We start from the raw sequence: 24961 nt of genomic DNA, 5'->3' as shown, positions 1-24961 counted from the left end.
AGCCACACATTTCCCAAATTGGGGGATAATCATCATCAACATCAACATTTATTACCTGCCCTTCACCCACGAGCTCCAGAGTGGGTTTCAACAATTTTAAAATAGGGCATTAAAAACAACCCAAAATCACAAAATAGGGTGGGTCCTAAAAATATACGTCTCAAGGTAAAGAGGTGTGTCTTCAGCCATCTCAGGGTGGCTTGCTAGATAGCAAGAAAACCTACAGATTATGTTTAACTAAAATTTTTAAGAGCTATGTACTGTAGGTTTTTCTGGCAGAGCATATCTAAGGCTGCAATCCTATGAACACTTCCTGAGAGTCATCATTCATTCATCATTGGTGATCACTCGTGGCCGAGTAAGATTGTCTTCCAAGATAAGGTCTTTAACGATGGGTGCGTAAGTGACTGTGGAGGCCAATTCTGGATCCACACAACCTCCCACAGTGAGGACATAGGTTTCCAGATGGAAGATGGTCACGATGATTTGCTTGACGTGCCTTCTGCTTAGCTCATTTGTCGCTTTCGCCCTGTACTCGTGCTTCTTCAAAGTCCATAGTACCTTTGATAATGGCCGACCTCCAATTGGGATGCTCATGGGCCAAGGCTTCCCAGTTCTCGATGCCTCATTGAATACAGCAGGACTTACTTTCAAGTAAATATGCGCACAAGTTTTGCTGCAAATGGCATAGGATTATTTGGAAGATAGGTATTAATCTGGCATGAATTTTAAGGATAGGAGGCTACAGACAGCAACAATATGTTCCTTTAGGCCCAACAATTTTATGGCTTTAAATATTTGCATTATCAGTGCAGTGAATGTTGGTATTATCTATGTTCAACTGACCTTTAGCTTAGTTTCGGTAAGAGTTCCACTTTACTGTCATATCTTCAGGAGTATTAACAATTCTGTCAGTCACCAAATGCTTTGCCTGTCATAAATATGCAGTCCCAATTTGAAAAGTTAGTCTTTCAGGAACCACCACCAGATACTTTCTGTTAAGGCTAATACTGTTGTCTTGGAAAGAGATTTCTAGTGACATCATAATCTGCTTGAATTTATCCCTTAGTGTCTCATGATGTCACCGAAACAGCCCCTTATTAGTGTGGCTGTTTTTTTTTTAAAACCCTTAAATAAAGTGCTTCTCCCATTTGGTTTATCTCAAGTTTCTGTATATGTTGGGATCAGTTGTTGTAGCAGGACTGTGAATTATGCCTTCTCTTATCTGGAGTATTTAGGAATGTGGGTGCCTCTCCATTATGAAGAGAGACTATCTGGTGTTGTATGCAGCAAGTTAGTATGTGTTTCTCGTAAATTTCACTTTATTCTGTGTGATAGACAGTGTTTTAGAGTGCCTGTTGCACTCCTAACTAACTTTGCTGTGGATTGGGAGTTTGAGTATATTTTGTGGAAAGAAAAAAATCTTGGATCTGCTAATGTTTAAGATGGAGCTTTGTCAAATGGGCTGGTCAAGGAAACTGCTGGTTAATTAATTATATTACAACAAAGATGCTTGTGTTGGTTTGGTCCCAGAGAATTACAAAGTCTTACACTACCATCAGCTGACCAATACAATCTCCTGTCATTTTCATTCATGCTAAAGAGCATAGAGTGTGTTTTCCTTCCTGTTTAATTTTAATAATACGCATATAGTCATTAAAAAGGAAGAGTGTTCTGTGTGCTTCTCTTCCCACCCCCTGAGCCTTGCTACTTTCACAGAATCACAGATACGTATCTCAAAGAAGTAAGCTACTGGGTAATAATTTGCCAGAAAGCATTCCATTGTTCAGAATTTGGTAGAATCCACCAGACCTTTGATTTTTTTTTTTTTAAACAATCTTCTGTGCAGAAACTCCCAACTTACTTTCCTTCCTTTAGGTATATTGATTAGCAACTAAATCATTTCATTGCCTTCCACCACTATGGTGACATACTTCCTTAAATTGTGCTGAGGTGTAAACATGTTTATGGGCTGTACCACCACATCATACTGCAAGTGGGGGCTGACGTGATTGAATGTTCTATTCAACCCCTACCTTAGACCTCTGAAATAACCGTGCCAGGAGGAAGGATTCCATGCTTGAATTTTTCTCCCTGACAGGTTTTTCCCCCATCTGTAAGATTTTATTATCTGCAGCATGAAGTGACACAGCCCAAGCACACATGGGTTAACCTCCTCCAGTGAAAACTAGGCCTTGTGTTATTTTGTCTAACCCAGAGGTTGGGAACTTTTTTCCACCCTAAGGGCTGCATTCCCTCATGGAGAACCTTCCTGGAGCTGCGTGGCAGTGCTATAGGTGAAAAGATGTAGGGCAATAGGTGTTACTTTTACTATATAAACCAGGGCTGTGGAGTTGGTACGCCAAACCTTCGACTCCGACTCCGCTGTTTTTCTACTGTCCGACTCCACCCAGAATTGCTTCCAACTCCACAGCCCTGGAAAGGGCTGTAAATGTCTTTTTAAATTGGAAGCTCTCATAGGAGCATTTTTATCGCTGACCGAATATGCGCTGATCTTGGCATCACAGCATTTGTCCATCTGGGTCCTGTGTCATACACTGACACACAAAATGTTTTCCATCTTGAGTTATGGTGAAATGCTCAAGTACAGCTGACTTCACGGGAAGCTTCTTTGACATTTTGAATTTATATTTTAAAAAAGTTGTCAATCAAAATTTGTTTTGAGGCCGGAGTCGGTACATTTCTACTGACTCCGACTCCACCCAAAATTGCTTCCGACTCCACAGCCCTGATATAAACTATATTCTAAGGACAGCATTCCAGCCCGGCAAAAGCACCTAAGGTGCGGAGCAGGTCTAGGGAGGACAGATAATCCTAAGGGCCAGAAAGAGAGGCCTGGAGGGCTGCGTTTGTCCTTTCGGTTTGAGGCTCCCCACCCCGGTCCAATCCATAGAGTCTATCTGGAATCCTTGAATAAGAGGGATAATCTTTCTCCTGTGACAAAATTACAGCCCTTCCTCTTCCTTCATCTCAGTGCCCTGGTCATCTCTTGCTTTGATTACTGATGTCTTCTCTCTTCTGGCCTTTTGTTGTCTCACCTGGGTCGACTCTCATTTGTCTAGCATTCTGCTGCTAAAATTAATCCTTTCTCTTGTCCTGAAACCACTCTACCCACCCACTCTCCAGCTGCTCCTTATGAGTAGACCTTTAGGAGAAAGTCATCTACTTTCCACCAGATCTTAAGACCTCAATATTTGTGTTGCGCTGAAGGCCTAGTTTGTATAGAAACAATAATAATAAACATTGTTGAATAAAAAGGTATTGCTAGTGCATAGTTTGGAACGTCTGAGAACATTTAGGTGACCACCTGTGTAGTATATTTGATTACTGTAGAAACTTACATATTGCTTGATTGCCATGTCAGAAAGCAGAGCTGTAATTTTTCTGGTGCAGTCTTACTTATGTAGTTACCCCCTTTTTTGTAATATAGTAACACACACACACCCGAGAGAGTTTATTTCTCCTGTTTGCCCATCATCCTTTTTGTAGGCTGGTGCTTCTTGTTAATAAACATGTATAGGCTTTGGTAGTGTGGAGCTGAAGAAAAATTGGGTGTCAGATTTCAGTGCAATAACGCCTTAAATGTTGTATATAGCTTTCTAGTAACATTGTGAAAAAAAGAGAAAATGTACTGCACAGACGTATCAGTTGAGATCCATTCTAAGTACCAAAACCTCACTGAAGGGTTGGAAGAACAGGTACATTCTATACAAGATTCCTTGCTCCAAGTAAGTAAAGAAAGTTTCTTTTACTTAGCTACTGAAAAGCAATGTCCATAGACAAAGTATTGGGGAGGGGAGGTATCCTAAGAGAAGTAGCTGCTCTGCTGCTCCCCCCCCCCCACAAAAAGAATGGTCCTGTGGGAGACTTACGTAATGCATTATCCACAATATTTTCAGGCTTTAAAGAAGTTATCCGTTTAGAGAAGTGCAGTATTGCTTTGCGATCATGCCTCAGCTGAAACAGTGTTGCACTGTTAGAATCCACTCCAGCTCTGAAAGAGAATTACAGGGTTTATCTCTGTTCCCAAGTTCTGTTAGTTCCATCACATTTTATTCATTTGTAGCCTTTGTACTTTGTGCTTTAGCGAAAAAGACTCCCAGAAAGGCTTACAAAAATCGGTACTAAGACGGCCCCTCCTCTCATGCTCACAATCGAGAAAGACATGACACATGAGGAAGAGCGAAAGGTGGGAAGAGGGAAAGCAAAAAGTCCTTTAAGTTACAGTTCTTATAATATAGTTTTATAGTACTGTCTACACAGATTTGGGCTGTCTAGAAGAGCAGCAACTCCTTACTGATGTCAGTGGCGGTTCTAGATATTTTATCCTTGAGAGCAGTCCCTTTCCGCAAGCTCTCTTTTCTCCTCCCCTACAAAGACCCAGAAGCAGTGCAGGAGACAGTGTCCAGCCCAGGAGGACAGGGCAAGTCCTGCCACTCAGTTCTTCCCTCAGACAGCTTTGCATACCAATAAAATATCATGATTGATACTGTCTTCAACATTTTTCTATTGGTGTGCGAGGCAAACACTGCAACACTAACAGCAGCTGCTCCTCCAGGTCTCCTAGGAGTTGAGAACAGTGTGTTGTGTGCATGCATGAGAGAAGGAGAGTGATAGCTACTCCCACTCTGTTCTGGGAATTTCTGGAGAAAAGCAGGGGAAAGCTTATACAAATACATTGGTATTTGGGTTACCTATCGCTCCTGGTTACTTTCAAGATTGAACTGGTCAGTTCTAGGCATCAGATTGGATCCAATGTCTACTATGCAAACAGAAGGGCTCCTTGTATTCACTGGAAGGACTTGATCCAACAGAGGGTTCCACTGCATCCCCCAGCACCACTTCATACACTGTTCCATAGGGTCACTGAATTTTCCGGAGCAGATTCTTGCTGGGAAGGGGTGGAGAATAAGGAGGTTCAGGAAGAAATAATAACGTTGCTTCCTCCTCTCCACTTTGCCTACGGAAGCATCCAGTTAGCACAGTTCTGCTGCAGACAATCTTGTGGTTCATGATATATTTCCGATATGGTACTTTGTGCTGAACAAGTCGATCCATTCTGATCTTGCTTAATGTTTTGAGTAGCATCAATCGAAGCATGCCTCTCAAAAGAACATATGTGCTGCTTGTGCAACATGCCAGCTTTCATAAATGGATACATCACTATTATGATTCATTTCCTTCCAACCTGTATTGTCTATGAGAGAGAATGCTTTCTTTGTTTGCACAAATGTTCATGGCACAGCAAGGAAAGAATACTGTCTGCCATGATAACAATATTGTAACGGTATGGAATTTTCAGAACAATGCAGCATGCTGTTTCATCAGTTTAATTCTTCTGGTATTGAAGGTACCAAAGGCTCTTTTGGCATATGCACAAATCTAGCTAATGAATACGCACTTCATATTTATGTAACTATAATATGTCTTATTTCAGTTGCAGCAGCTATTGACAGACCTTCCCCATGATATGCTGGAAGACAGTGGAGATCACCTCTCCGACTATAGTGCACCTGAGGACCATGAACAGTAAGGAACCTGACACTTTTTATTCGCTTCCCACCACCACCACTTTGGAAAGTGTTGAAATATTAAAATTACATTCAAAGTAACTGTATGAACAACATTAACTGCTTGAGAAGACAGCTAATTAAAGAAAAGAATCCAGCTAATTCCATATATATCATAATAATGATACATATGCTAACATGATTCCTATAGCTCAGTTTGTTTTTTTGTATAGAGCACATGAACCCTGGGATCAGGATGCCACCAGATGGAATGATCATCCAGTTGCAACAAATCCACAAAGTGTAAGTTAGTGGAGCATATAGTAGATCAGAATGGTTTGCTTATTTATTTATTATTTTTGTAGAGATTTGCAATATAGATAGCAAAGTCTTTATCAAAGTTGTGGTCTGAAACTGGCTAGCTGTAACATAAATAGTGCCCAGTTGTCCTAACTAATTTTATTCACAGGACTATGAACAGGGTCAGAATTTGTATGCTGAGCGCTTTCTGTATGATCAAGGCAACTTCCAAGGTGAAATGCATGGCAGTGACTGGCCTGACCATCACAATGAAGATGAAGATAAAAGCATGTATGAGATCTCTGGTAGAGCCAGTGAAGATGGGTCTGATGATGTGTACCTGGGAGGAGATGGATATAAAGCACCTAGCCACTACCAACAAAATAACATTTATCATCTTCCAGAAAACTTTAGGCCATACACAAATGGCCACCAGCAAGAGTTCAATAAGCAACACAGCAAAATAGCAAACTTTGATACGAAGAAGGAACACTTGAAGGTATGTAGATTGTTTTTAAAACTCTTAATTATTTTCTTTTCTCATTTCCTGAAATTCATCTGCTTATATTGTAAAAACGAGTGGCATTGCAAAATCAAAGTTAAATGGAATTACAGCCTCAACATTAAATCAGTTTGTAACTTTCATATAAAGCAGACATTTTTGGGGAAGGGTTAGATGTTAATAAATCCTAAAGTGGTACAGTTGGGTCTAAGCTCTGTTAAAATTAATAGGGGCTACTTCCAAGCAATAGTTTCCAAATTAAGGTCTTGGTGTACTGCATTTCACTTGTCACTTGAGTCCTGATATCAAAGTACGAAATATGTGTGTGATAAGCTGTATAGGAAGTGTTTTCCTTTAGAGTACATGTGAGTGATGAGAGGCAAGGAATGAGGATCCACTTGTAGGTATTAAATGGAAAAGTGGAATTTAAATATGTTTCCTTTATATGTGGCACTATACATGTATATTTTGTACTTGGGCATTAGAACCCTTATAAAAAATGTAAGAAGCAGCTTGAATTTTTTTTAAAATTATCATTTCTGTTGTGATTGCAGTGTGGCACTTCAGACGCAACTAACAACCAATCTGTGGAGCCTTACAAAGTAGTATATAAGCCATACCAGAATAACATCCAGCAGCCTGTTGCTATTTCTCCAGATGCAACAAGAAGAAATGAAGGATTTGAAGAGATGCAGCAAGAATTTCTGGGTACTGGTGAGGGTAAGTAGTTCATTAATTATTCTAAGAATTGATTTTCTCAGGATGGCATAGGAGACATCCAACTGAATGGGAGCCAGAAAGGTTGAAGTCCACGTAAATTAGGATCATACATTTTCTGCTTTGGGCATATAGGGTATAGCATAACTTACAATGGCAGGCTCACTTATCTGTCAAAGAAGGCCCATTTCAGTAAGTGACCAGTATTCCAATTGTTTGAAACTTCTCATTGGACTAGTTGCAAAAATGAAGCTGTTGAATGGGTGACTTCCTGTTGGAGGAGCTGTGTAAAGTTTGTGCAATGCTTGCTAGAATGTTAGGGGAAAGTTTTTAAAAAAATCATGATAAATAATTAAAGTTGGTCCCAAATAATTACTTTTTACATAAAAGAACATGAAGCAGCATAGAACCGAGTTCTGTGTGCAGTTTGTGATCTAATAAAAAACCTTACTAATTTTACTAGTTATGTATTGGTATAAAACTTGTATTCATACAAATTCATACTCATCCAACAACTAGATTCTCCGTGGTTACATTGCAGGCAACTGCAGTACTATTTCCGGGTGGCTTGAGGTCCCTCATGTTGTAGGTAGAGTTAGGTTGCTTATCAAGGGCTCTGGAGAAGCAGGGATTTCATTTGTGTGTCTTTGGGGTTGAAGTATCCTGATCCTGGAGATATGCTTCATAGTTGGTTCTGCCACCTAGTCGACCAAAATACAAAATTAAAAAGGGAAGAAAATGTGCATTTAGTAAAACTTTATATTTTTAAGTTTCCCCCACGCTTTTTATTTTATGACCAGATTTATTATTTTATTTATTAAATTTATATCCTTCCCTTCCTCCTAGAAATTTATATTAGTGAAGCAAGGCATGCATATTTTAATATATGACGTTTAGCAGCTGTATCTGAATTGACAGATTCTTTAGACAACATGCAGATTCTACAACTTCAGGTTCTTAATAAAGCAAAAGGAAGAAAACTGGAAGAACTTAACAATCAGCTGGAAGAAAAAGCACAGCAAATTAGGTATCTGTCTCATCAGCTTGCAATTGTGAAAGGTAAATTTTTGGATCCTGGGGAGGGACCTGCACAGGGTGTGTTTGGTCCATGTGGGATTCTAGGCTCCATGGAAATAAAAGATTTACTTCTATATAGTAAATGGCAGTGGTAGGGAACCTCCAGCCTTCAGGAAGGGGTCCTAATTTGGTCTGCAAAACTGTTTCCCCCAAACAATGCCCACCTGCCCCACAACTGACAGCATATGTGATGTCAGGTATAGGATAGATAAAATATACTTGTAAAGAAACAATTGGGAGCCTTAAAGTGTGCTCCAGATAAGTCCTTGGCAAGTTCTGCTGTGACTGGCTACATCACAAAGTTACCAGTCAGAAACTCTGCAGTACAGCCAATCCCTGCAGGGAAAACCTTCCTTTGCCCACATGGTTTCCCCCCCCAAAAAAAACATACCAACAAAGGAGGCATAAAGGGCAACACTTCCTTTGCCTGCACAATTTGAAATCAAATCATATGGGCAAAGGAAAATGCTTCGCCTGACGTTATGGTGAAGTCAGGTGATTGACAGATGGGTGGCCCACATGGGTTGGGGGAGGTCTGGATTTGGTCCACTGACTGGATCCAGTTCCTCACCCCTGTTCTGTGGGGTCATCTGGACTAGTTATGGTATATATGCAAGTTTCCTACATGTTTAAGTCTTCTGGATGGTGTGGGGTGTGTGTCTAACGGTGCTTGAATTATGGTGGGAAAAGGTAGGGAGCCCTTAAAGAAATCCACAGACTGTTCTCCTCCTAGCAGTTTTTGGGGAGCCAGGATGCTTATCTTCCCACACCCCGGATAATTCAAGTACAGTACTGGGAGCGGCCACAGGGTCTGAACCATCTGGTAACCAGCAGGCTTTTGTGGACACCATCTCTTAAAATGAGTCTCTTTAGATTGTGGCTGCTTTCTGGGTTCAGGTGGTGATATCCTGTCTAGAAGAACAGGGACTTTTATCATAGTATGTGTGTTTCCTAGTTTGTGTGTTTATATGGAGAGCATATCTTCAAATGTTGTTCATTCACTGAAGTGTGTTTAGGCAGCAAATTACAAGTAATTATATTACATCACCCAGCAGCTGTTAACTTGTCTTTTATGTCACAGCATAGAGATGTGGCAGTGTGACACAGAATAGAGTGGAATTAACTAAGACGGGTTCCCAAACTGTGATCCATGGACCACCAGTAGCCCATGAGCCTTGGTCAGGTGGTCCGTGGTGCGTCTGTGAAGAACACTTACAATCTGAATTCTATAGAACTCTGTGGAATTTAAATTGTAATACAATGAAAAGCAATAAAAATATAATTAAATGTCATACAGCATCTAGCACAATGCATTACAATTGCTACAATAGACAGGAAAAAAATATTAGGTGGTCTGCAAGACCCTCTGCAATGTTCAAGTGATTCTTTGGGGGGAAAGTTTGGGAACCACTGAATTGAGAGAGGGAACTCACTTAGAATACTAAAATATTGTATCGATGAGGCTTTCAGATGTGAGACCTTGTGATTGGCCTGGGAAACTCCAGTGTTGTAGTGCTGAAACTAAGGTGGTACAGACTGTATCAGTGCTTGGATGGGAGGTCCCTGGGACTCCTGGCTGAGGTGTGTTAGACTGAGAAATAACAAAGTTAACAAAATGCCAGAAAAATAATAATAGGATAAGATATATGAAAGTTAAATACAAATAATAAATGAAGCACCAGACAATGGAGTCTCTGGGTTGCATTCAACTAAGCCGTACTCATAATCATGTCTATTAACTTCAGTGGATCTACTCTGAGTAGGACTACCATTTAACACCACCCTCTCCTTTTATTGTCTGCACTATAATGATTTTTTATGTTCATTTAGTTAAACTACACTGATCCAGATCCAAAGTTTATGTTATTTCATTATTATGAAATAACAATCTTTTTATTTACTGGTCACTGCGTTTGTATCAGTGTTTACATTTCTGGTGAGAGACAGCTTTCTCTAGTTCAGGGGTGGGGAATAGGATCTGGCCAGCCGGCAAGATCTTAGGGGGCAGGGAACACCTTACCTGCCATTTTGGCAGGTGGGTGTCCTAGGCCTTTTCCCCCCACATAAGAGTGTGTTGCAGCTCTCAAAAAAGAACTTAATCCAATGATTTCAAATATTTGCTTCTTTTAAAAAAAAAAAGATGAAAAGGATGGTGTGTGTCTGAGTCTCCAGGAAAGTCAGAAACTCTATCAAAATGGAAAAGAAAGGGAAATTCAGCTGGAAGGCCAAATAAAAGCACTTGAAACACAAATTCAGACACTAGCTGCCAACGAGGAGCAGGTACTGTAACTATTTTAATTTTTATCGTTATTAAAAGTTCTGTCAAAAGTTTGCATTTTTAGGTATGTGCAACTGCCTCTTTCTAAAAAAAAGTTCTTGGAAGTTGTAAAGTGCGAGCTGGAACTTTGTGGTACTTGCGATGAGTGCAATACATAATATAGCTAAATGCCCAGACTGTGGAGAATAGAGCTGTCTGTTCTCCATTCCCTAAACACACACATGCAGCCATCACCACTTGCAAACCAAACACGGAATATGCTTTCTCTTTTCTGAGTAGTGAACAGAGAGATAATAGGTTGCTGAGAGAGGAGGGTGAAGCAACACGGTGGGAAGAGTTCTCTCTGCCCCACCACCGCCCTAAGGTGTGCTCGACACACAGTCCCCCTTGGAGCCAAGTGCTGCTGATGAGAAAGGAGGCCATACAACATCACACTGCTACACAGCTTTCCTTTTTCACCTTTCCTGGTCCTCAGCTCTTTCTCAGTATCTGGGGGAAATATTTTGTAGTGGTAGACTCAAAGTGTCTGGACTTGGAGCATAGTAGATTGCTATGGCTATTGCCCATTGACCCATGTACCCATTTTGGAAAGCCCGTTCTTCTTCCTACCCAGGTCCTGGGAAAAGGAACAGAAAGGGAAGGTTCTACCAGTTCAGTTCTATCACATTGGAGCTCGAGCATGGGAAGGGGATGGAAGTGAAGAAGGGTTTTAAAGTAAGAGTTAGTAATACAAATTGCCAAACCAGCACAGTCCAGTTTGCTTTTGATGTATTCAACAAAGAAGGAGTGGGGGGGAGAGGTGGCCACTAACTCCTGCTGGTACATGTGCGATAATCTCTGCTTGGTATGATTTTAACTTTTTCCTCTGAGGATGGGTGTCAAGCTTGCTAGCTGAATATTATAGTAGCTTCCTTTCTAGCGGATTTTTGTACTAGTGAAACATCTTTAACTTTTAAAGCATAAGATGTTCTTTATGTTTCTTACAAACATTTTCCAACATAAAACCAATGTCACCTTACAGTAACTGATACTGAGTTTCAGTGTTTCAAAATAAAATATCATACAGAACGAAAGTACAATGTACCATTTGTAATTCAATAATATGAGAGCATTGGCCAAGAGTCTGATTACTTTTGCAAGGCGCTGTACTATAAGGGAAATTACAGGATACAGTCTGCAGCTGAATCCAATTACAATGTTGCTAGATCATATTAACCAGCTGATAAAGAACAATCAAAGGGTTCTGGTATCTCATTTGTTGATAACAGCCCAGATAATGGTAGGTAGCAAGATCTTGGAGAAACAGTAATCTTCCAAAAATTGACTAGTAGCTAAGGAAAGTGTGCAACATTATGATCAAGAACAAAATTACATGCTATAAATGGCTTTTGGAAGGAAGAATACAAACAGTTTAGATCTTCCAACAAAACTGCTGGCCTTTTATTATGTATTAACATAAAACCTGATGGGATAACTATAGATATTCTCAGCGTAATATAATTGGATAAAATTTGCTTAATAACTATGAGATATGATCTCATCCATATATGACTTTAAGGAACACTTGGTAACCAGAGAATTTATGTAAATAAACTTCTTTTAAAAAGAGAAAAATGAGAATCATTTTGAACTAATACATATTCTTGTTTGGTGATTTGTTTGTGTTTTGGTAGCTGGTCAAACAATCCAAAGTAGCAGAGGTTGCGATGGAAAGCATGCAGCAGCAGCTCTTGGAACTTAGGCGCTCTGACACTCTTCAGCGTGCAAGAGAACAGCATGAGGCCATTATTACAGCACTCAAACAGAAACATGAAGAACAAGCCTTGTCTTTGCAGCAGAAACTGGATGCTAGGACTGTAGCACTCCAGGAGCAGGTTAGACTGAGATGATATGAGAATATCGCCCAGAAGGAATGTAAGCTGGTGAAGTCTTGCTTTTTCCATCTGACAGAGATTCGAAATACCCTCATAATACACATATAAAGAAAAGAAAATATACTGATGAGCTGCAAAATACATGAAAACTATAAAATCACAGAGCTCAATTGTGTTGAATGGCCTTTTCTTTATTTTTAAAACTGATACATATAGGGGAACCATCCTCACATTTTTGGCTTCCAGCCACAGCCCTGCTTTAAACTGATTTTGTAATGCTGAAGATCAAATTCAGCTTAGTCATTTTCCACAGGTAGCCTGCCGTCAGATTGGGTAGTACTGCCATCTAGCGTCCGAAGGCAAGAATGCACTAGAGTTAAAACCTGGGGCTCGAGCCCCTCCCACTCCAGTCTTCATTCTTGCCTCCGTCCGAGGCAGATCTGAATTTAGACAGAGCGTAGCTAAGTCTTATTTCCATTCTGTTACTCTTCTTATCTTTTTACCTCTTGATTTCTTCGGGGTTCTTCCCTGAGGCTTCACCAGCAGTGGCTGCTGCCCTCCCCTCCCTTTTTTCTTTGCCGTTTGTTACTCAGCTTTCAGAACTTCCTCCAGCAGCGGCTGCTGCTCTTTCCCATTTAGCGGGGGCTCCGCGGCTGCGGTCCCCCCCTCCCCCTTTTTTGCCGTTTATTACTCAGCCTTCTCAGCCTCCTCCAGCAGCGGCTGCTGCTCTCTCCTGTTTGCGGGGGCTCTGCGGCTGTTAGGCTCCAACAGCAGCGGTTGCTGTTTTTTTTTTTTTTTTCGTTTAGCGGGGGCTCCGCGGCTGCGGTCTCCCCCCTCCTTATTTCAGTCTATATTTTAGCTTCTACATAGGGAAGCTTGCGGCTGCGGCTCCCTCGTAGACACCCCGCCCGTTCTGAAGCCTCTTGTAGCGCTCCCATTTTTCCCGCCAACCCCGATATCGCGGCCACCATTGTTATTTATTTCTGTCCTTAGGGAAGCTTGCGGCTGCGGCTCCCTCGGCAGCCGCCATTGCAATTAATTTTTTTACAGAAGCCCTTCAGCCCTGCTGTTCATTCAACCCGGCTTGGGCTCAATTACGCTTACTGATATCGCCCCTCTCGCCTGTTTTTTAGCACCCTCCGGTGGCATAGCCTCCCAGCTGACTCCTGGCCGTTTTCAAACCCTGCTAGAGTCTTAGTGAGAGGTTCCGTTATCGCGGCCGCCATTTTGTTCGTTTTTTGCCGCCTTTTTTCTTTTCTAATCACTTGGGACTTGTGTGCTCTCCTGTTAACAAACATATACTCACCTATTCAGTATTCCCCTCAGACACAGCAAGTAGCCCTGTTGTGGGACTTGTGTAGTCTCCGGTTATCAAATTTATATTCACTTAATCAGTATTCCCTTCAGATACATCAGGTAGCCCTGTTATACCACACCTTCCTCTTCGTGTGTGTGTATATTTGTAGGTGCACCTCCAGTAGCCCTGTTATACCACACTTGCCCCATTGTGTGTGCGTATATTCGTAGGTACACCTCCAGTAGCCCTGTTATACCACACCTTCCCCAGTGTGTGTGTGTATATTTGTAGGTGCACATCCAGTAGCCCTGTTATACCACACCTTCCCCATTGTGTGTGTGTATATTTGTAGGTGCACATCCAGTAGCCCTGTTATACCACACCTTCCCCATTGTGTGTGTGTATATTTGTAGGTGCACATCCAATTGACTAGTCTGTGCACCTTGGTGGTACCGCACCTTCCCCATTGAGTGCGTGTATCTAACCTTGGCCACACTGCGATTTTTAAATAAAGCTTACCTCTCTGGCAGTGTCACTAGCGGTCTCGCACCTTCCCCATTGTGTGCGTGTACTTAGCTCAAGGCCAAGTTGGCAGTGTAACTAGCGGTCTCGCACCTTCCCCATTGTGTGCGTGTACTTAGCTTGGCGCCAACCTTACCCGAGTTGTTACCTTTCTCGTACTGGGCGTACTCACTCCTGTCATACTGTTTCTAGTCTGTCCTATACTATTTCTACCTTGGCTCTGTTACCGCTCCTTCCCCATTGTGGGCATCATTCAGAGATTGTCATGGTGGATTTGAACCCTGAGGTGACAATATCCCCTGAAGCAGGCCGTCCATCCCCACACCAGCCAGCTAAACATAAACACGCCAAGGCAAAAGCAAAGACTAAACACCTGTCTGATCACGGAGCGTCCAAGAGAGCACGCTACGTATCATCACTCCCAGAGAAACTTCGCCATGCAGCCGTTCCTGCACTTTTCCAGTCTCCTTCTGAGTCTTCAGAGGAAGAGTTTGAAGGATTCCCCTGTCAAGCTCCTCAAACTCCGCATGGGCAGCCTCAAATTCCTCTTCAGGAACAGGCACTACCTTCTTCCACTCCCCCAGGGATACAGTTGACCCCTGACTTCCTGCAACAACTACGAGAGCTGCTGGGGTGCCTATCCCATCCCCAGCCTACTCTACATTTGTCTTCTCAGCCCGGAACCTCGCGACAGCCCAGCTCTGCGAGACAACCCGGTGACAATACTGATGCTCCACTACCCTCTCCTAACCCATATGAGGTGGTCAGGGGTTGATTGGACGTAGAACAATCTCAGTCTGATGACTACATGAACGTTTTTCAGACTGACCTGGATGAATGGAGTGGGGAATCTGACCAGGAGGAAGAGATCTCCTATCGCCTGTTTGACCCGGCGGATTTCTCTCGTCTGTCACGTAGAGTCATGGACACTCTTGGCATTCAACCAGAACTTATTCAACCGGTTGTCCCTCCTGTCAAGGGTGCCAGAGTTCTCAAGTTCCCCAGATCAGTGCAGCACTTCATTCCCGTGCCAGACCCCATTAAAAAACTGACCAGAGAAGAATGGGCCCGTCCCCTTCGTCCACGTCGTTCCTCCTCCTTAGCCAACAAGCTCTATACCCTGGACCCGGAATCCATGTCCTTTCTGAACGTCCCGGGGGTGGACCAACCTATTTCCAATCTTGTATCCCGTTCTCTCCTTCCAAAGGAAGGCGAATCACTGTTCAAGGACCCCTATGAGAGGAGGCTTGACTTTGTCTTCCGTAAGATCCATGAGGCCTCCGCTCATTCCATCCGGGCCTCTTCTACTGCCTCTATCTTCTCACGGGCTTCCATGATGTGGTTAGAGGATATCCTTGACGAACCCAACCCGGATCCCGCCAAACTAAGGAAAGGTATCCTCAAGATACACAAGGCTGCTGCCTTTGTGGCCGACGCCACATTAGACGCTTCCCATCACAGTGCACGCGCCCTTGCAGCCGAAATTGTAGCTCGTCGTACTCTATGGCTCTAACATTGGGACGCCAACTCGACTGCCAGAACCAACTTATCCTTAGCTCTATACTCGGGAAATATGCTCTTCGGCGAGGACGCTCTCAAAGCAGTCCTTGTCGACCCCAAGGACAGTCGTAAACCTGCACTAGCTACGGCCAAAAGAGACGACCGCAGACCCGTACGACGGTTTACCCCTTACCGTTCCTTCCAACCCTTTTGGAGAGGACGACCCGGTGGACGCGGACGGGACACCAGGCCTACAAATTTCCGTCCCTTCAAGGCACCCTGGTCCAGACAACGATCACAATACAGGGGCCAATACCAGAGCAGGCAGGCATATGGCAGAGGAAATCGTCAACGCAGGCAGTTCTGACTCCATCCCCATTGGAGGCAGACTCTCCTTCTTCTCCAGCATCTAGCTAAACTTGACAAACATCTCCTGGGTCAGACTTCTCTTCATCCAGGGCTACAATATAGAATTTTGGCGGACACCACCGGACAAATTTTGCATCTCCTCCGTCTCCAGGGCACGCAAAAAGATCATGCAGGACGCACTACGACATCTACTAGAGATAGCCGCTATAGAGCCTGTTCCCCCATCCGAACGGCTACAAGGCGTGTACTCCGTCCTCTTTACGGTCCCCAAGCGAGACTCCTCATGGAGGGCGGTCTTAGACCTCAAGGGCCTCAACCGCTTCGTCAAATACCGCCACTTCAAGATGGAATATCTGGCGTCTATTGTAGAGGCTCTACCACAAGGGGACTTTATCGCATCCATCGACCTGAAGGACGCTTACTTACACATCCCAATTTGCCCGGGTCACAGACGGTTCCTGAGATTTGCACTAGGCCACCTCCATTTTCAATACCGGGCCCTTCCATTCGGCCTCTCCTCGGCCCCCTGAGTCTTCACCAAAGTGATGGCCACCATGCTGGCGTATCTCCGCCTCCAGGGGGTCCATATTTATGCTTATCTCAACGACCTCCTCCTCCGAGCAGGCTCCCGGGACTTGGCCAACAGGCAGATCCAGTTCACCCTAGAGGCACTACACTCTCACGGCTGGCTGAACAATGCCGAAAAGAGTCATCTACAACCAACTCAGCGCCTCCAGCACTTAGGGGCAATACTGGACACATCCCTAGCCATGTCCTTTCTGTCCCCAGACCGTATTGCTTCCATCACAGCCATGGCAAACTTACTTCTACATCGCCCCACAGCAGATGTCATGTTTCTGGCCCAGTTTCTCGGGGCAATGATCTCCACCATCCACATCGTTCCGTGGGCCCGACATCATTCCAGACCTTTACAATGGGCTCTCCTACCCTTTCAAGCGGACATCTCCAAGTCCAACCATCGCGTAATTCCTCTGGGCCAATCTCTGATGCAATCATTCCGCTGGTGGGTATCCACAACTTCCCTTACCAAGGGGACACCGTTCCGGGACCCAACCAGGTCCTAATCACCACGGATGCCAGTCTGTCCGGCTGGGGAGCCCACTGCAACTCCACCTTTGTCCAAGGCGTGTGGTCAACCCAGGAACTAAGTTACAACATCAACTGGCTGGAGCTCAGGGCTGCTCATCTCACTCTAAGACACTTCCAGCCACTATTCGCTCTACAACACATCCTAATTCGCACGGACAATGTTTGTGTGAAATCTCACATCAACAGACAAGGAGGCACAAGGTCCAGGGCTCTACAGGAGGAAGCGACACGACTCTTCGACTGGGCCGAGTCCCACCTCCTGTCATTACGAGCAGAACACCTCAGCGGCACGCTAAGCATTACGGCCGACTGGCTCAGCAGGCAAACGATCCATCCGGGAGAATGGAAACTTCATCCAGCTGTGTTCACCCTCCTTCAGCGGCAGTTCGGCCCCCTCTCACTGGATCTCTTTGCCTCCAGCCAAAACTGCCAACTGCCTCGTTACTTCTCAAGGTACCTAGAGACAACTTCGGAAGCAGTGGATGCGCTGACGACACCATGGCCACACGGGCTCCTGTATGCCTTCCCGCCTATATCACTCCTAGGCAGGACATTGACAAAACTCCGACTCGAACGGACACGGATTTTACTCATAGCACCCTACTGGCCTCGCAGACCCTGGTTTTCAGACCTCCTCTCGATGTCAATGGCGGCTCCCTGGACTCTTCCAATCAGGCCGGATCTTCTCTCCCAAGAACCAGTTTGGCATCCGGACCCGAACTGGCTGAGACTGACAGCCTGGCTTTTGAGCGGACACAGTTGATCTCTGCTGGTCTGTCTCAAGGGGTCATAAACACTATTTTAGCATCTCGGCGTCCGTCAACTACTCGAATCTATCAGAGTACTTGGCGTACTTTTTCCAGCTGGTGCACTTCTAAAGGTTTTTCAGCACCCCAAGCCACTGTACAGCACGTTCTACAGTTCCTATACAGAGGCATGACATTGGGACTCAGACCGAACACCCTGCGTAGACAGGCCTCCACCATCTCCTCAATTCTGTCTGTTTCTTCATCGACAGCACCCCTAGGCACTCACCTGCTCATCAAACGCTTCTTAAGAGAAGCTACCCACCTCTCTCCAGCGGTACGTCACCACTTTCCATCCTGGAACCTCTCCAAAGTTTTGCAGGCATTACAGCGACCTCCATTTGAGCCTCTTGCCTCAGTGCCTCTAAGACTGTTGTCTTTTAAAGTCCTTTTCCTCGTGGCTATCACTTCAGCGAGGCGGATTTCGGAGTTACAGGCCCTGTCATCGGCCCGTCATCTCTGCGTATTCCATAAGGACTCTGTAGTCCTGAGGCTGGATCCATCGTTCTGTCCTAAGGTCAACTCAGTCTTCCACAGTAGCCAGGACATTGTACTTCCATCCTTTTGTCCAAAGCCGGTCCATCCCCTCGAAAATGCCTGGCATTTGCTGGATGTTAGGAGAGCACTCAAAGTTTACCTCTCTCGCACCCAGGATATTAGTCAGACAGACGCATTATTTGTATCCTTTCATCCGAGATCTTTGGGAAAAAAGGTGTCCAAATCCACTTTGTCCTGTTGGCTTTGAGCCTGTATTTCTGTTGCATATCAGTCACTTAATTTGCCAGTGCCGTCTAACATCACGGCCCATTCGACCAGGTCTGCTGCCACTACGGCGGCTTTCCTAACTAATGCTCCTCTTACAGACATATGCAGAGCGGCGGTATGGGCTACCCCTAACTCCTTTGTGAAGCATTATAAGATTGATCGCTATGCTTCAGCTGACGCCTCTTTCGGGAGACGTGTCCTGCAACACGTTATTTCTGATTTGTAACTTCCTAGGAATCCCTCCCTATTAGGGGGCTACGTTGGTACATCCCAATCTGATGGCAGGCTACCTGTGGAAAATGGTCCCTTGGACCCACCTGAAGGGTGATTTTCACAGGTACGCCTGCCGTCACGTCCCTCCCTTGTGGGGGATTTCTGGGGAAATTCGTTCAGTATTTCGTATATAGTTCAATCTATGTGCTTCGTGCTCTGTCTGATTTTCTTTAGTTAAAACCTGTTCTTATGTTGCAAGTTCTATGATATTTGCTATGTATATTTTCTTTGCTGCTGGGGCTTTTGCCCTTTGGTTACTTTCAGATTACCACTTTGGACTCGTCATCATGAAGACTGGAGTGGGAGGGGCTCGAGCCCCAGGTTTTAACTCTAGTGCATTCTTGCCTTCGGATGCTAGATGGCAGTACTACCCAATCTGATGGCAGGCGTACCTGTGAAAATCACCCTTCAGGTGGGTCCAAGGGACCATTCTCCTTAAAAACTCAGGGGTCCCTTGGCTTCTTTTATTTACACTCCAGGGCTGTGATCCCCAGTTGACATACATCTGAACAGACCATGCAGCTTCCTCTCTAAAGTAAAAGGTCTGCAAAATTTGAAGGTTGGAGACAGAAAAATCTACTACAGGTCGTCCCCCCCCCCCCAAAAAAAGGAGGAAAATTTATCAGGTTGGCATGGGAGGCATCCAGGTTAAAAGTTGAGTGTCTTGACTCTCCCAAAGGCAATTCATTTTCTCATAGTTTTAGTCCCTGCCTTTGGCTTTTCTGCCTTTTGTGCTAAGGTCCCTTATCCTTTATTTCCTCCAGCTTCCCTGTCTTATTGTTGCTTTCCCTTTCTTCCCCTTCTGTCTATCTAATTGGAGGGCGGGAGGGATCTTTTTATTTCCACCCTCCCCTTCTTCCTTTATCTTCTTGGTGCCTCTTCTTCTCTTCCTTGCTGACTGCAGTGGCTCCTGCAGGCAAATTAAAACAAACTCAGTTGGAAAAAATGAAGAAGTCTCCAAAGCAGCTTTCTTGTGCTAAAATGGCTCCTACGAAAGATGTTTACCTTGCCGAGCTTATTCAAGCTTCAAGATGCTTCTGAACAGGCATTGGAGACTTTTCCCCACAGCTCTGGGCTGTTGCCAGGAGGGAGATCTAGGAAAGAGCGACCCAAACAGGTCGTCCACCTTGACCAGCACCAGACATTCCTGCATGGAAACCAATGCCCCTGTTGGAGCTATGTTTCCTGCCCCGCCACTCAAGTGCAGCCATTTTCTCTTAACAATTTGGACTGCAGTTCCTAGGTTGACCACCAGAGGCCCTCAGAGGACATTGTAAATGGAAAACCTGTTAATATTTATTTTATTTATTTACTACATTTGTATACCGCCCCATAGCCGAAGCGCTTTCTCTCGCTCTGTGCAGTGGGAAGAAAACCACTAGTTCCTGGCTAAGGGTTCTTCAGGCCATTCATCTGATATCTCTGATTGTGGCTCACCAAGGCCCGGTCTCTACCAAGGACAAAACCCTCTCCAAGCCTGCTAGAGAGTCAGTCCTATAGGAAAGCTGCCCCCCTTTCAGAACCCAGAGTTGCCCATCGTGGATACTGCCTCCATTCAAAAACCTGAGAAGAAGGAAGGCTTCTGAGCTTCAGTGTCAGGAATCCCCAGGGACCAGGATGCTGATTGGTCACCCTTAATCAAGTTTATTTCCTTAATAGGTTTGCATTCCCCAGAATCGGGTGTGGTCCAGGCACCCTCCAAAGGAGCTTTGGTTCTGCATCCTTTGAAGGTCTCCCAGAATAGGGCTCCTGTTGGGAGAAAGGACAAATATAAATCAAATAAGTTAGTTAGTCCCCCTTCCTGCAACATTCAGAAACATAGTAACATCAGTGCACAACCTCTCTGAGTAGTAGTAGGAAGTCTTAATAGCTGAGCCCAAAGACATTATACGTTGGACCAGCTCTCCATGGACCTCCTTAATGCCTTAGTTGCTACTCTCCTGTCAGGAGCCATCTTGACCAATGATGAAGGCACCTTTTTGAAGGACATGGGAGAAAAGAAAGTTGACTCAGCACTAGAAAAGGCTCACAAAGCCACAACTGTAGCCTTAAGTGACTCCTAGTTTACTAAGCCAGGAACAAGCAGTTCACCTGCATATGCAACAGTTCATTCCTCATTTAATAAGCTATAGTTTGTATCTTAAACGTAATATACAATCAGAACATCATAATTTGATGGGAAATTGCTAATTGAAGCAAAAATGTTGATAGCAACCAAAAGAGTAATCCCAACTGAACAAGAGTGGATTAATAAAAAATGGTTTCTTGCCATGATGTCTAAGCTTACTGAGACGATACTAAAAGAAGAATGTCAGAGCAAATAGTAGTTTGAGGGAACTTGGTTCCCCTTCACTAATTATATGAAGTAGAATTTGGAACTATTTAAAACTTTTTCACTGCTGGTATAAATCTAAAATAGCTTACATCTAATAGCTGTTAGATAGTTTATAATGGAATGAGACAACAAGTGAAAAGTCTGTATTTGTTTTTGTTGGTTTGTTTAATTTTTAATATGCAAATTGTTTTGTATGTTTGTGTGTTGATAAAAAAAGTTTTAAACCCAACTGTTACGTAAGTCGGAAAAAGTGAGATATGGTTAATGTTAACGTTAAATTTGATTGGCTGACCACATAAACTATATGAACACAAATTGTGGTGGCATTTCCTGAGCAGACCTTCTTCTTTATTTGTGTTGAAGACAATTCTTTTTTAACAAGCTTTTGATTTTGCTAGGCTCGTTTGTGTTCTTGTTTTGTGATGCTAGATTTAGTCTGGTAACTGTGTTTTAATGATGGATTATTGTTGACTTTGAGATGGTGTATAAATAAATATTAATTTGTAACTTTATGCAATATCTTTTATCAGACAGAACTTTGCTGCCACCTAAGGGAGCATGTAAAACAGCTTGAAAGAACTCTTGCGGAAAGCAAATTAGAAAAAAATGAAATGATCAATCGGCTCTCAAGAAGTCTAGAAGAAAGCCAGAACCAGTGTGCAGATCTGCTGCAAACCGGTTTGTTGTCTTTGCATTGTTTTAGCAGCAAAACATAAGATGAAGGACTCCTGAATTTTTGAATAAGAACATCACAATGGTGTTGAAACAGTCACCTTTAGAGGAAAGCTGGTGCAGATGCACATGAAAAAATGTCTGTTTCTTTGAGGCAGATTTTGGGTAGATGGTTCACAAAACGTTAGGAAGCCGAGTATAGAAAATGTCAGCTTCTCAGCATTGAAAGCACTCTTATGAGAAACAGGATAAACAGGATAGGTAACGTTGTCCTACTACTTTCACAGCTAAAATGCCCCCTGGGCTCCTGCTGGGAGGAAGGGCGGGATATTAATCATAAATAAATAAAATAAAACATTGTTCTGATGGATCTTAAGCTTAATGCTCTTAGCTATCAGATGAGCATTTCCCCGCTCAATTAAGTCAGCGGTTTTTGAATTGTTTCTGAGGAACCCCAGGTTTCCTCAATGAAAACCTCAACTATGGCAGGCAAGGCATATGACAGACGCCCAATAAGTTTCTCTTCTCACATTACTAATCCTTTTTCTTCAGTATGCACCTGCAGATGAATAATGGGGGCATTCTAGGATGCATTCTCAGCTTGTGGAGGAAGAAAAGTTGGCTCTACAAGATTAGCTAGCAAATCCTACAAACTCCATGCAAGCTGTAGAACAGGTATGGGGAACCTTTGGCCCTCCAGATGTTGCTGAATTACAACTCCTGTCACACCCAGCAAGTATGACCGATAGCCAGGGATGATGGGAGTTGTCGTTCAGCAACATCTGGAGGGTCAAAGGCTCCCCACACCTGCTCTAGAATTCTCTGAAAAACACATGGGAGTCCATGGCAGATGTAAAGATATCAAACAAATCAATTTAAAAAGGATTCTCTGAGGATAGGGTAACTTGAAAGTCCCTCATCTTAAATTATCCTGGATTACTGACACATTATGCCTTATACCATATGCCAGTTCTTTTTGTTATAGTGGCAACGTAAAGAAGCAGTTGGACCAAACGTCTGATGCACTTAGGTGGAGAGAGGCCTCTTGTAAGGAGGGAAAGATGGAAAGTTGCAGTAGAGGAAAACTTCCTTTTAAATGAACCATGCATAATAAAGTAAATAAGTGATGATGAATGTGACAGGTGATACTCAAGTGACATATACCCTGCCAACTCTAGTTTGAAAAATATTCCTTCTGGCTAAAGAAATACTGTGAAATACCTCTCTAAGTGACATTAAATGTACATTTTAAAAATCTTACTCCTTTTAAAAGAATTTTTTTTAACTCTTTTACCAAGCCAGTCTTGTTCATCCTGTTCGTCTGGCAGCGTTTCACCGTTTCCGTTAGCTCCGGGTGACCTAAAGAAAAGCAAACATTGGACATGTCTTATGTACTCATCATTACTTTTATTTTAAATTACAAGGAAAAACTCAAAGGAAATAAAGCTACCACAGTCTCAAGTGCTGGAAAATGTTTTTTTTTAACTGAGAACTTAAATACTTTCCATTAATATATAGCCACAATGTCCACATCCTCTTCTAGGCACCTCTTGTAGTAGAGAAGTCTAGCATTTTGGTACATCTAAAACATGGTACATTTTAAAATGTGGCTGCCACCTTATTAATATTAATTTATATAAAACTTAATGCCAAGATAGGCAATTGATCTTTACTCTTGGTCACTCCCCTCGCCCCACCACGCCCCACTTAGCAGTTCTTACTGTATATTCATGATATGTTAATTCCAGTTCTTCCTTTCCAGGTTTGGTGAAGGAGACAAATCAGCTACGCATGCAGCTTCAGCAAGCACAGTCTGCCCAACTGATAAGCAATGAAATGAATAAGACTTTGCAGGTTGGTTTATTATCCTCTTTAAATATGTTGGGTTGTATTCAGCTAACATGTAGTCAGAATAGACCCATTGAAATTAATTGACCTAGGTTAGTAATGGTCATTACTTTTAATGAGTCTACTCTAACTAAAAGTTAGTTGAAAACAATCCTTTAATTTTTTGACTCTAGTAGAGGATATGATGTGAATTGACAGGATCACTATTTTGTTCCATTGTTCTAAATAAAAACATTTTTATTTATTTGACTTCACATCCTACTTTCTTTGGTAGACCCCAGCCCAGAACAAACATAATGCTAGCAATCTCCTCACAGCAATTAGGAGATCAGAAGTCTGCTGCATTCTCATGTACTGCAGTCTCGTGTTTGTGTGAATGTTTGCTCAGGAAAGGAGCATCATAGTTGTGCCACAGCTGCCAGGAATTACATGTCAGTGCAGAATGTAGCTGCTAGAATTTATAAATTTCTTTTTAAACCCATTCTTAGCGAGCTGTACTGGCTGCCTATTTGCTTCTGGGGCCATTTCAAGGTGCTTTCCTGTTAAAGCTCTAAATGGCTTGAGGCCCAAATACCTGAAGGAACACCTTTCCCTATACCAGCCTGGTTGTGCAGGGGAGGCTCTTCTCAGAAGTACCTTTAACTAGGGGAAAAGCCTTCTCTGTTATGGTGCCCTGTTTGCGGAACACCCTTCCCTTGGAGATGCAACTGGCAGTGACCTTGCAATGCTTTTTTTGCCAGGTGGAAAATGTTACTGTTTCCCCAGGCATTTTAAGTAGGTCAGCTTGTCTACTGTGTCCTTAGTACCTTTTTAATGCTGTTTTGTTGTATTTCATGGCTGTATGACCATTTTTGGTTATATTTTTATACTTCGCTGTCCTGATGAATGAGTGGTTTATAAACATCTTAATAAAATATATAATGTCAGTGTTTGCCTATGTGTACTGGGACCACTGTGGAGAGAGTAGGCTGAAAGAGGTTTATTTTTATTATTGTCACTAATTTGAGTAGCTTTTTAAGATGGCAATCCTAATTTCATTTACAAGAGAGCATCCTTTTAAACTCATTAGGGCTTATAACTGAGAAAATATGCATGGGATTTTTTTTCTAAGTGTGCAAAATACTTGATAATCCTTAACCCCCTTGTTCTTACACCACACCATGAGGCTGTTCCATTTTATAAATG

At 43.2% G+C, this 24961-nt stretch overlaps 1 protein-coding gene across 3 annotated transcripts in view; it reads left to right on the top strand.

Moving 5' to 3' along the window:
• The window catches only part of CEP152 (centrosomal protein 152), a 63507-nt gene that overhangs the window by 4635 nt on the left and 33911 nt on the right, over positions 1 to 24961 (top strand). For all 3 annotated transcript variants that reach the window (XM_061595451.1, XM_061595449.1, XM_061595450.1), the window contains exons 3-11: positions 5459 to 5550; positions 5765 to 5834; positions 6001 to 6330; positions 6888 to 7053; positions 7969 to 8109; positions 10268 to 10407; positions 12079 to 12279; positions 21787 to 21934; positions 23691 to 23782. In XM_061595451.1, the coding sequence (XP_061451435.1) occupies positions 5459 to 5550; positions 5765 to 5834; positions 6001 to 6330; positions 6888 to 7053; positions 7969 to 8109; positions 10268 to 10407; positions 12079 to 12279; positions 21787 to 21934; positions 23691 to 23782 (1380 nt within the window). The remainder of the gene's footprint in view (positions 1 to 5458; positions 5551 to 5764; positions 5835 to 6000; positions 6331 to 6887; positions 7054 to 7968; positions 8110 to 10267; positions 10408 to 12078; positions 12280 to 21786; positions 21935 to 23690; positions 23783 to 24961) is intronic.

This window comes from Rhineura floridana, chromosome 14 (assembly GCF_030035675.1).
Source record: "Rhineura floridana isolate rRhiFlo1 chromosome 14, rRhiFlo1.hap2, whole genome shotgun sequence".
Classification (NCBI taxonomy): Eukaryota; Metazoa; Chordata; class Lepidosauria; order Squamata; family Rhineuridae; genus Rhineura; species Rhineura floridana.
This window is presented reverse-complemented; position numbering and strand designations above follow the sequence as displayed.